Source organism: Penicillium crustosum, assembly GCF_028827405.1.
Source record: "Penicillium crustosum strain IBT 35664 chromosome Unknown utg000004l_segment0_segment0, whole genome shotgun sequence".
In the NCBI taxonomy this organism is placed as follows: domain Eukaryota; kingdom Fungi; phylum Ascomycota; class Eurotiomycetes; order Eurotiales; family Aspergillaceae; genus Penicillium; species Penicillium crustosum.
Genome location: NW_026623125.1, coordinates 16711 through 28743, shown reverse-complemented (window position 1 = coordinate 28743; position 12033 = coordinate 16711). Strand labels below are relative to the sequence as shown.

Below are 12033 nucleotides of genomic sequence, written 5' to 3'. Positions count from 1 at the left end.
CTCGAAGATATAGAGATTGAGTATCCGTAAACCAACAATAGTCGAGCTATATCTAGTCAATTATATCTATATCTAGCGGGGAGGCCATCTAACCCTGAAAACGTGCGGCCCAAATCCCCGAAACCCCCGAAACCCCCTAAACCCCCTAAGCCCCCTGATTCTTACCTTCTTATGGCTCAGGATTCGATGTATCAGAAAGGTATAGCTATGAGCGAGATATTTACCGATTTCACCCGATTTACTAGGCTATATTCGAAACACGGGCGTAGAGGGTTGCGTTTCCCTTGGATCTATTATCCAACTCGAGTTTACCATAGACCGCTTTAAGTTAGAGTCGAATCCAATGTTTATTCGATAGTTATTTACTACTTCCCCTTAATCACTATCTCACTCTTAATCTAAATGGCTATTATTCTTCCACGGTCCCTTGCTAGCTCCGAGAGTCCCGAGTGGACTTCCCCAAGTACACAAGATAAAGGGAAGGGTCGTCTGAGGAGCCTCTCCAAGCCATCCACTCGTCGATCCAGCTCGAGTAGCCAGCGGCGAGCTAGTTCTATCAGCTCAAACCAGACCCGGCTCGACCAAATATGGAGCACCCAGCATCTAACTAAGCGTCCTCGGGATATACTACCTAGAGGTAGAGCCTCGGCATCTTGCAGAGATCCAACGCCAGTCGCATCTTCCAGAGTTCCGTCGTCTCCCAGAACTCCAGCACCGGTACCATGGTCTAGTGTTCCGTCATCCCCCAGAACCTTAGTACCGACCACACCGTCCAAAGTCCCGTCGTCTCCTAGCACTCCAGTACCGGTTGCACCCCCTCTTGTCACTTTATCGCCGTTCGTATCATCTACTAGGCCGTCTACTACCCACCAGGTAGAGCCATCCTCTCCTACCAGCATCCAATCGCCGCTTAGTCCATACCAACGTCCACAGAAGCGTCCGAGGACAGACCTATCCACAGCAGTCCAGCCTACAGACAAACGTACAAGGGTAGCACCGGCTACTCCACGACCAACTCATTGGTCACAGTCATCTCTACACCAGGCAGACCGTAGCCAGATACCCCTCTATGCCGTTGAGTTCCCCAATGCGGCACCGAGCGTTTACGGCAGTACTATCTCTAGTGCTCATACCGACACATATACTGACGCAGACTCTGAACATCGTCCGTCACGGTCCCGCTCACAGAGCAGCGCAGATCTAGATTATGCCGACCTCAGGGCCCGAATACACCAGGAGGAGCAAGCGGTTCAGGCTCTTATGGAACAGCCCGATCAGCGTCCAGCGCGGCGCGCTACAACGAACCCCCGATGGCCGAGGTTCCGGTGCACCGATTCGGGACCCCATCGCGCCACTGGCGTCCGGCCGAAGTGGCGAAGCTCGAGGAGCTCCTCGGGGAGTTCGGCACCGCGTGGCAGGCAATCTGGAACGACAACTATATCGGATGGACCAAGGGCCCCAAATCCGACTGGATCCACCCTGGCCGAGACGCCAAAAAGTACCGCTACAAAGCGAGGAATATGAAGATTCAGATCATGAGGTCCGTCCCTCCAAACGCTTCGATCCACATTCGTTCTACTAATCGCCCGTCTAGTGCTCAGGAGGACGTACCGATCTACCTTGCGGACGTAAATCTCTCCCGCGCCGAGCTAAACCGAGTCGCCCAGGGACGGATATCACACGCGAGCGCTCGGGGTCCCCAGTCACGGCGTCCGCTCCCACAGTCTACTCGGCGAACAGGACACTATACCCGAAAGTTTGAGCAGAGCCTTTTCAGGATCCCTCCTAGCTACTAGATCGGCTAGCAAATCAAACCTCTCGATATATAACCCTTTTTCTGACCACGGTCATAACGATAAGATATGAAATCGTATATATTATATAGATATTACGATATTGGGGTAGATTTCTGACCGCGGTCAGAAGTTGTAGGGTTGTATAGAGTATATACAGTACGATAGTATAGTCTATTTCTGACCGCGGTCAGAAATTACTAGGTTAGGTAGAATATAGGGGAGAATATAAGAGAAAGCTATAGGTACAAATACAAAGGAGGAGATAGTCTAAAATACAGAAGTTCGGTTTGGACCAAAATGCAGAAGTTTACATTGGTCCAAAATACAGAAGTTCAGATTGGACCAAAATGCAGACGTTTGCATTGGTCCAAAATGCAGAAGTTTACATTGGTCTAAAATATAAAATCATTAGAATCTATAAATATATATATAGGGCTTAGTATAAGGATCCCCCTTTTAATAATATATACAATTTTAGTTTATATAATTAAAAACCGTATATTTCTCCCTAATTACTATGTGAATAATCTATATATTAATTACCGTATTTTGTTAACTATATCCCTACTTAGTTTTACTACTACTAATTCCCTATCTTTATTTATATCCCTATTCCGGGGTTTATCCTATACTATATACCGGACTATAGCACTTCCTATAATGATATATCCTAATAAATATAGCTATCTTATATTAGTAGATTAAAAGAAGACTCGGTATTAGACTGCGACATCGCCCGTCCATGGGCACCTAGGAGGTGCCCAAGGCCCGTCCACGGTGGGCCTTGGGCTATTTGGATTTTCGAGTGCCCGTCCATAACGCCCAAGGCCCACGGGCATGCCCACGGCGGGCATGCCCACGATGCCCACCATTGCATAAAGTCACCCAAAATGGACGTATAACTCGCTGACTTTGCATAATAAATAACTGTTATTTACACCTGTTTTGCCAACTCCATGTAAAATGGCAGTTTTAATCTACAACATCTATAAATTTTACTGAAATATCTATGTATATGAGAAACTAGTATATATATGATACGAATTGGAATAAAATTTTAATCGAAATACATCATATTGTGTGGTATTTTTATTAACTTATCAAATCATACTGTAACAGCTTGAAGATATATATTTAAGTCAGTGGTACATGCCTGGCATTTTCTATAAGTAAAATACTACTTATGGATTCTACTTTATCTCTCACTCTAGTATATTTCTCATAGGTAGATCGAAAGATAATTAGTATAATTCTTATTTTATAAGCTTATATCACTAAATTCTGTCAATTATATCACTCAAAGACTTGTGTTATTATTCTGGGAGTTTTAAATCCTTCGATTGTAACTCAAGATGGGCGTTTAGGTATGTTCCCATGGGCGTGCCCACGGGCGTGCCCACGGGCATGCCCATGGACAAAGACACTTATAGCCAATCAGCTTATAATATATAGTGGGTCTACACTCAATTTACGATCTATCAGATCTATACAAAGCACCCCTTTTACTAGTAATCCTCGTTTCACACGGTCGCAAGTTACCTATTGTAAGTTCAGATCACTCACTCTCCTATAGTCGTTATATTATCCCTTACATCACATTAACCATGTCCCAACCTAGTGCCTATACCGCAGGGCCTTCTTCACTTCCTCCGAGCTCCCAACCAGACCTCTCCTACGTCGCCGATATATTTGATCCTAACCTTAATCCAAATATTGATCCCAGTCTCTTCAACAGCCAACAGACTTCTATCTCACTGATAGAGTCCGAGTTCACTCAACCGGCTATTCTTGATTGCTCTCTCAAACGCGTCGGCCCCGATCGGAGAAAGCAGTTTATCCTCTACGACGCGATGAACAACGCGTCCAAAGTAAAGTTTATCGAGTGGTGGCGTACCACAGTACGCGGCAGCAGTACTGAGACACAACAAAGGCTACGATAGGATGCAAAACACATATTAGATGTCTGGGAGAACTTCGACCAGGTAATGAATTCCCAATTCTTTCCAGTGTTGCTCGCGACATTCTCTCTATTCCTGCAACAGGCGCTAGAGTTGAACGTCTTTTCAATTTAGCACGGGATGTCTGCCACTACCGACGTGGGCGGCTGAGTACGAAGACAGTCCAGGATATCATAATGTTCCGGTATAAAACCCAGTTCGACATTGAAATAGAAGAACTACCCGATGAGGATACGTCCTTGGATTCAATGCAAGAAGCAGACGAACAGAGAGAGGCTAAGCTTACCACTGACATGCCTGAACCAATCAGCGATAGTGAGGATTCCGAGGATAATGATCCTGTTGGACTGATCGAGTATGAGTTTATGATGGAGAGTCAGCTTCCTCGTCCTTCTATAGTGCTAAGTACGCGGAAGCGACAGAGAAGTGAGCTAGTCGACAGCGAAGATAAGAGCAGTCCTCATCTCCCTCATTATGGAGATAAGGGTAGCACTCAAAAGCGCCCTGGTTTAAGAGAAGCAAGGAAGCGTGGCAAACCTAATAATGATCAATTTGTATCGTATTAGTGTAAATATATGAATATAATGAATGCCTAAGTCATTATGCAAAGGCTTCCAAGGCTTATTTCTGACCCCGGTCAAAAAAGTGACAATGTGTCAAGTTGTTGTATAAAGGCTTCTAAAGCTCATTTCTGACCTCGGTCAGAAAATTGACAGTAGTATCAAGTCATTGTACATGTAATCGAATTACTCAAAAATACAGAGAAAAAAATGCACAAATAATGCAGGTCACGAGGTCAAGAAATTCTGCTTACTAAAAAGGCCCATGGGCGCCCACGGTGTCCATGGACAATGGGCCCTAAGGGTAGGGCCCGTCCATGGGCGTATGGATAGTGCCCATCGCCCGCTTACATAAGGCCCGTGGGCACTGCCCACCCGCCCGTCCATGGGCGATGTCGCAGTCTACTCGGTATTCTAGATATTCTAGATATCTTAGATAATTATAACCTATTTCGGATTAGTTTTATATAACTTAATCAAATATATTCTTTATATTATTGTTCTTATAGATAAGGTTAAGAATATATTAAATAGTATAAGTTAATACTAATAATAGCTAAGAATAATATAAAAGGATCTTCATTATAAGATAGTAAAGATAAGTTTTAAGATATATATAAAGAGCTATAAAAAAGGGATTTTATAAACGATTAATATAATATTCTATTACTTTTATACTATAGACTAGGGCTTAATAAGTCGTATAGTACTAGGTAATTTTTAGTTCCGGTATTCTAGGACTAAATAGAATTCTAGTACTATAGTGGTGCGAGTATACCTATTTAGGCTAGAAAATTACGTAGATAGGAAAGTAGTCGGTATAATAATATTAAGGTAGTACTAAAACTAGGGCTTTAGCTCCTACTTAGCGCTAAGGCGGGACTTAATCGGCGGGAGTTATTAAGGCTTACTATAGACGAATGTTAATAAAGATTTAGGTTAATAGGTAATATAATTAAGAATATAATATTAAATCTAATAAGTAGAGATTTAGATATATGATAAGTTTAAAGGATATATATAGATATAAAATATAGATATAAAATAGTATAATAGATAAAGTATTATATTAATTTTATATAATCGTAGGGTTTATAGTTAAGTTTAAAAAGGGGTATAGACTCCGAATACTTCCTAAGCGGTATAGATTAGCGATAGTATTATATAATAAAGACTACGGATTTAACTTAGTAGATTAATATTTGTTAATTTAAAAGATATAGATTTATAGTATACTACTATAGTCGAGATAAAGATAATCTATCTATCTATCTATCTATATAAACCGGATATCTATTATAAGATAGGTAATAGAGTATCGGAGAGAGTATAAGTAATTCAGGGTGTGATAGGGGATTGAGAAGAGGACGACCTATCCCATGGGGGGTGGACGACCGAGCCTGAGTGCGGGTTTCAATACATTACTTACCGGTTTTAATTAGATCTGGTTGGTTCCCGCAAATGTGGATACCCTCCCATTCATGCAAAATGACAAGGCTGGGTTCACTCCGCAGCTTAGCCTCGATGTTCATGAAACTTGGCCAGACGATATTTAACCCTGCTCTCTAGGTGTCCTCCAAATTTCAAGATCGGAACCCAGGTAGGACGGTGAGCAATCTATAGCTGAAGTTATTATCCAGAACGGTGCTAGCGTATGTGGGGCGAAAAGCAAATGGTTGGACCAGAGCGTTCTACCCTGGGTTACGACCTATTATGAGGTCTAACAACTTTCAAATTTTTACAGATTATAGAGAGTATAGTTATATATCTGGTATCGAGGTAGCAACACTTTAACCCAGGTAGGTATTATATAGTATACTATTAAATATGGAGATAGTTTTGATGTAGTTGCGATGGTGGAGACTACCCGACCGACAGAGAGCGGCCGACCAACCACAGCACTTTAATGCAAAACCTGAATAGTTACCACAAACTTGATCAAATTCCTCTGTAACTTTGCTAGCACCTTTATAGTAAGAATTAGGATATACTGTAGAAATTATAGAGATAGAACCCAGGTAGAAAGTGTAGAATACAGCGTATGCCTTATAGGTCACCTTTACTATGGGAAACTTTAGGGAGTTAATACAAACTAAGACAGCCAAGTGGCTATTTTCCTACCCTGGGTCCTACCTGTAAACCGCGTCGGATCGATATAAAAATTTCAGAAGTTCTAAACGTGTATATAAACTGTCCACTGTGAGCTTCATTAATACTGAACCCAGGTAGAAAGGCTTTGAATCATAAATGAAAATCTAGACGTTTTTTGCTGGGGTGGTGGAGTTGCGACTATGGCAGCCGGATAGATAAGACCTTATCGTCACGGTGGATAATACCCGCCGCAGCACGCATGTTGACCTTCGTATTCCTTAATGCATACAACTAATAGATATAGAATTTTTTGTACTCAGTATTATATGAACACCACAGTCAAGTGAGGCCGAAGTGAATTGCTAGCGATTACAAAAGTCAGAGATTCCTGATTCTATTACAAAGTGCCGGTATATCAAGTACAACCACATTGGTATATGCATTATATATCTTGCTGTATCATACATCCAAACAGACTTTTAATTAAATTGATAAATACCGATCACAAACCAACCTTTCTTCTTCTATCATACCTCCGCTTCTGCGGCCCCTTCCCGGCCAGAGGGCTAGAGAGGGGGTATGAACCAACCATGACCTTCGACTGGAAGGATCAAGGAATATCGACACCGAACGAACAGGAAGCAATCCGGCTGCTCTCAAATCTACACCATGCAGAGCAGGGAGCGTTAAGACAACTATCCCAGTTCGAAAGCTACTATAGTACAACATATAATCTACTAGTCCACAAATGCAGTCACCTACTCGCTCGAGACCCATCCAAAATTGATCTACTTCCACACAAAACCGACACCCAAACATTTCGGCAAATAAGACACCGTACCGAAACTTAGAAGCACCGAATGTAGCAAGAGCCAACTACACAGCCCAAACAAAGAAAATATGATAGCCAGTACGCCACCAAAAGTTCAGCTGGACCAGCACAATTAATCTACTAATACAGTTCATTCCTAACAGTAAACTGAATCCCCTACACACACCACTTACAATTTGTTCAATTCCTCCCAACTCAAATCCCTCAGCATCCGCACTATGCAACTAGCTACAGTATACCCTCCATACACCCGTTCCGCCATAGCCAGTGTCATTCGAGCCAGAACCCTTTCACAGGCATCTGGAATCGTTATTATCGACGAATATGATCGCAAACCCCTTCTTGACGCACTCGAGGATGCGGACCTCATCATCATAGACCCCGAGTCCCACCCCTACGTTACCGACGATGTCATACACAGATACATCAATGAATTCACATTCCTTTTCGACCTTATGACCCACTCGAACCTTCGCCTAGTCACAATGGATGTTCTCGATGCACTAGATGACATTGCATCTCTCCATGCTTCCTTGGATTTCGCCAATCTCCGCGAGGATGCTGGCCGACTCATCCACGGTTGGACGTGCCTTCTCATCAGTCCCGACTTTGGGGCCGTTCCTCCCATCATCCACACCATGAAACTCTGTCTCCTCCCACCGCTGTACGTCTTAAGGCAAGGCCGCAAGGCGAAGTTCACAGTGGTAACCCCTTTCCACAAACAGTGATATACGCCCGGTCGCATAGTATAGGAGTCTTTTTTTTTTTTGATATCTTCAAGGACATGTTAGAGTTGTGGGTTAGCAGGTTGACAATCAGCATATTTGACAGGCCTTGTAATATAATACTAGTATTCTCCGAACAAAATAATTGCAGCACCTTGGTAATACATAACCATAAGCCAAAGTCGGGTGATAATCATTCCAGGTAGTTAATTAGCCTTAAAGCCTAATACCAACATCTCCATATAAGCAAACAAGGTTTAAGACAGGTACTGTTAAGCATAAAACTCTAGATCTTTTTATCGGGGCTACCGTTACGACCGGGACCGCACGTGGACCGGGTAATAACTCTAGGCTACCTAATTGGACGAACAGTTCTTAGGCTTGGCGAGTAGAACCCCAGAACATAATGGATCGGGCAGCGGCATATACTGCAGCAGCTCCACCCATAAGGTTGATTTTTAGGCCGGATTTTAAAATCGTTTGCTAAATGTCAATTTTTTCATTCTCTCTCCAACTTAAGTCTGTAAGTTTATCAACTTCTATATATTAAGCACTAGCAGTAAGACCACTTGCTTCGGCACCTATATAGAAGCACTAAGCGCCTCCAGTTCAGGGCTTGGTTTCGTGTTCTTGCTTCGGTTAGAAGAAGCGTATGCATAGTCATACGTAACTGGCTAGACTGTAACAGGTTAATTGCACTTTGATTGATTGATCGCTATTGAGCGCTACTATACTACAGTCGAGATTTCTTTCGTGCAAAACTAAAAAAAGCTGGAATGCGAGTTTCTTTGGACGTAAAGCCACCAAGCCATGCCATGTTGCAGCCAGGTTTATTTTCGCGAGAAAGCCAAACAAAGACAACACTCCGAGTTTCTTTGGGTGTATAGCCATCGGGCCATACCTAAGCCTAGCCAGGTTATTTTCGTGAAAAGACTAAAAAAAGATAAAACCGCAAGTTTCTTTGGACGTAAGCCCCTAAGCAGAGTAATCCTTCATACACATAGTTTATCATCTATACCATATAACAAACAATCATACCTCAACCAATCATAAAGATCGTATTGAGTATCAGGATATAGTTACAACCCAATAAGTAATCGAAAGCTGGCCAGGGATTTAGACCAAGACGATGCAATATCAAAGAAGTAAAGTCTTCCCCGTTGCAACCATGAACAGTAACAATGAAACTCGTGGTGCAAACCATATCTATCCTTAAACCCAAAGCCAATTGGCACCTTTACACCATTCCTAGCCCGGGTCTTTGTCCACCATGTTATTTCAAGGATTGAACTTCTAAGAGTAGACCAAAATAGAAGCCTCCTAGTCTTAAGGACCTTAGAACCATTTGCTATTTATTTCGTCCTTTAAAGAAAATGAAACATACCAATGTACAAGTTAAATTAGAAACTAGTCTAGTATCCTAAGAATACTACTCGCGGTATTCTACACTTACAGAAACTCTACCCAGTACTTCAATAAAGCATAGAATAGTATACAAAGCAATATAGCGCCAGCTTGTAAACCTAAGTTCGAGTGCAAATTGGTTTCGACCTCCTATATATTATAGGAGTATCTAAGCCAAATCTTCCTAACTCTACATTTTCTTAACTACCTGCTTTCAAGACTCCAATCATGCCTCCCAAACGCGCTTTAAGTCAACCACCAGTACTTCCCCGCCTCACTCGAGCGACAGCCTGGAGGGACGAATACCATCGGATCACTACACGGTATCTAGGGTTTATTAACGGCTTCCCATCCATACCCGAAGAGCCCAATCTTATAGGGCCTCCGCAGGATTGGAATGCTGGGTATCGTCGAGGACTCTTAGCCACCCGCGCTTTCGTCCTAAATACCAATACCCCGCTTTCCGAGGTTAGCAACCTTATCGCCCAACTTTGGGACCTTTTTGAGACAATAATCAGGGCTCGCAACCGCATTGTGGGTGCAGAGACGGTAGCGGATATACGGCGTATCCATGCAGTACGCGACTCCTATGACCCAGCCAATCTACGGGAGCACGCTCTAAGTCTCATTAGCGCATGGGCTGCTCTTGCCCTAAACCCACACCTTAGGACTACCTCACTGGTACTCTACCGACTGGGTGTTACCCTTCGTTGGGAGTTATCTGAACGAATCGAACATTATTGGAATGAGCACAACTATCCCACGATCCTCGACGAAAATGACCATAGCCAGGTGGTCGGAAGCTTTCGGGCACAGCTGTCTTCTATCGCGGCCGATTGTCAACGTGCCGCCCCTAATATCCGGCCTGTGACCCCGGAAGTCCGCAACGCTCTCCTCGCAGGGCTCCGAGAATCATTAGAGTTCTACCGCGACTCACAAAACCCATTTCTAGACAGAGCGGCCCGAGCCCGCGCAGCTGGAGCGGTTAGCAACGCGACGCGGGATCTCTGGATGCTCCTGAATACCTTCTTCCAAAGCGGCGGTCCGAACAACACTGGCTTCCATCACGACGTAGTCACCTTCCTTAGGAGGCTCGTCGAGATCTATGAGACAACCCTTTCGTTTATGGATATAAACGAGACCTTCCGTGAGGTCTATCCCCTCTGGCTTCAGATACTCGGACTTCCTACTCTTGCGGTAGACGCCCAATTGGAATATAGTATGGGCGTGCTTCTGCACTGGCCTACAGTTCCACAAGGTGTCACACAGCCCCCCTAACTGGCAGGGCCCTTATTCAGTTGTCACACCTTATGTAGCAATCTCGTCATCTGAGTCTGGCCAGGGCTCGGATATAAACCCCGGACTTGACGGTGCTGGTGATCAATTGACCGGGTGGAGTCTTATCCGGTCCGGCCTACACCAGCAGCCACTTACTACGGATATGGAAGGCGTTGTCGCTGCTACCAATGCTGGAAAGCTCAAGTGTATTATTTGTGCTAAGGCCGTCCAGCTAGGAGATCAGGTTGTCTCCCTCCGTCCGCACTGCCGCCACTGGTTCCACCCCCGTTGCCTTGATAGTCTAATGCCACAGTTTACCGAGCACTGCCCGGTATGCGGTATACATGTCAAGCCGGGTGGTAACTGATAAGAGGGGGTATAAGTGATAGGTATATGTTGCGTTTTTCTGGTTATTTTCTTTTTCTTTTTCAACTTGATAGATAGTATATGTCTCTCTTTTAGTTATACTCAGGTTGTACGATCCAGGCTGTCCTTTGTCCAGCCACTGTTATCTGATTACGTTGACTCTTATACGTGTGCTTCTGACTTTATATAAATTATTTGATCTGTTTTTATTATCGTCGCCTTTTGTACCATTATTATAAATCTCATATTGTCCATACCTAGCACGATCCGTTTTTAACCGCGGTCAGAAAGTAGGGCGGATATAAAAGTGTAGGTATCGATCAACATGTAAGAGGTCGATAAAGTCTAAAATATATTTTTGTCAACAATTTATGAAGTTTATCGAAACTCCGACAATTGGTTAGATTCCATCCAGTTTCACTATATAGAGTGTTTTACCTGGAACAAATCGATGAATTCCACGTCTTCTCAGATTGTCGCGGAACATCGAGAAGTTCCCTTTCTATTTCTTGTTGCATCAGAAAACCCGGTATAGAGCTTGGCGCATTGGAACGTCCTACCTTAGCTTCAGTTTTTTGCTCTCCATTTTAAATGGAAGATAAAGGTAGGTATAATATCGCAGAGGAGTCTGAAAACTGTAACAGGTCACGTATGTGAAGTTCGGACATTCAGAAAAAAGTCTATACCCAAGGGACCATTTCGGACAAGATTGTTGGGGGTACTTTGTCTTGATTGTTGATACCCGTCTGTCCCGATATCCCGATTTCAATAGGATTCCTATGGCGATTGTAATGGGATTTTGACCCTTTCCAGCTTAGCCTTTGACGAAAAAAGACCATATGCGCATGACCATTTCGGACGTGATTGTTGGTGGTCCTTTGTCCTGATTGTTAGTAGAGATCTTAGATAGGGAAGAGAGAGAGAGAGGAGAGAGAGAGAGAAGTAAGATCCCAGGGATTCTTATAGTAAGAGAGAGAGAGCCCTTGGACCATTTCGGACAAGATCGTTAGTAGTCCTTTGTCC

General features: G+C 43.5%; 4 protein-coding genes across 4 annotated transcripts; 3 read left to right on the top strand and 1 right to left on the bottom strand.

Annotated features, from left to right (window-relative positions):
• Positions 1-398: 398 nt before the first annotated feature.
• N7487_009071 (uncharacterized protein) lies at positions 399-1020 on the bottom strand (the record flags this gene model as incomplete). The annotated part of the gene is given in 2 exon segments (XM_056876801.1): positions 399-970; positions 987-1020. 2 exon segments carry the CDS (start codon positions 1018-1020, stop codon positions 399-401), a joined length of 606 nt encoding a protein of 201 aa, XP_056725381.1.
• Positions 1021-1310: 290 nt separating this feature from the next.
• Positions 1311-1796, top strand: N7487_009070 (uncharacterized protein; the record flags this gene model as incomplete). The annotated part of the gene is made up of 2 exons (XM_056876800.1): positions 1311-1540; positions 1595-1796. 2 exons carry the CDS (start codon positions 1311-1313, stop codon positions 1794-1796), a joined length of 432 nt encoding a protein of 143 aa, XP_056725380.1.
• Positions 1797-7455: 5659 nt separating this feature from the next.
• Positions 7456-7965, top strand: N7487_009069 (uncharacterized protein; the record flags this gene model as incomplete). The annotated part of the gene is made up of 1 exon (XM_056876799.1): positions 7456-7965. The coding sequence occupies one exon, from the start codon at positions 7456-7458 to the stop codon at positions 7963-7965; it is 510 nt and encodes a 169-aa protein (XP_056725379.1).
• A 1629-nt stretch (positions 7966-9594) lies between these two features.
• N7487_009068 (uncharacterized protein) lies at positions 9595-11011 on the top strand (the record flags this gene model as incomplete). Its single annotated transcript, XM_056876798.1, has 2 exons — positions 9595-10513; positions 10587-11011. 2 exons carry the CDS (start codon positions 9595-9597, stop codon positions 11009-11011), a joined length of 1344 nt encoding a protein of 447 aa, XP_056725378.1.
• Between the last annotated feature and the right edge of the window lie 1022 nt (positions 11012-12033).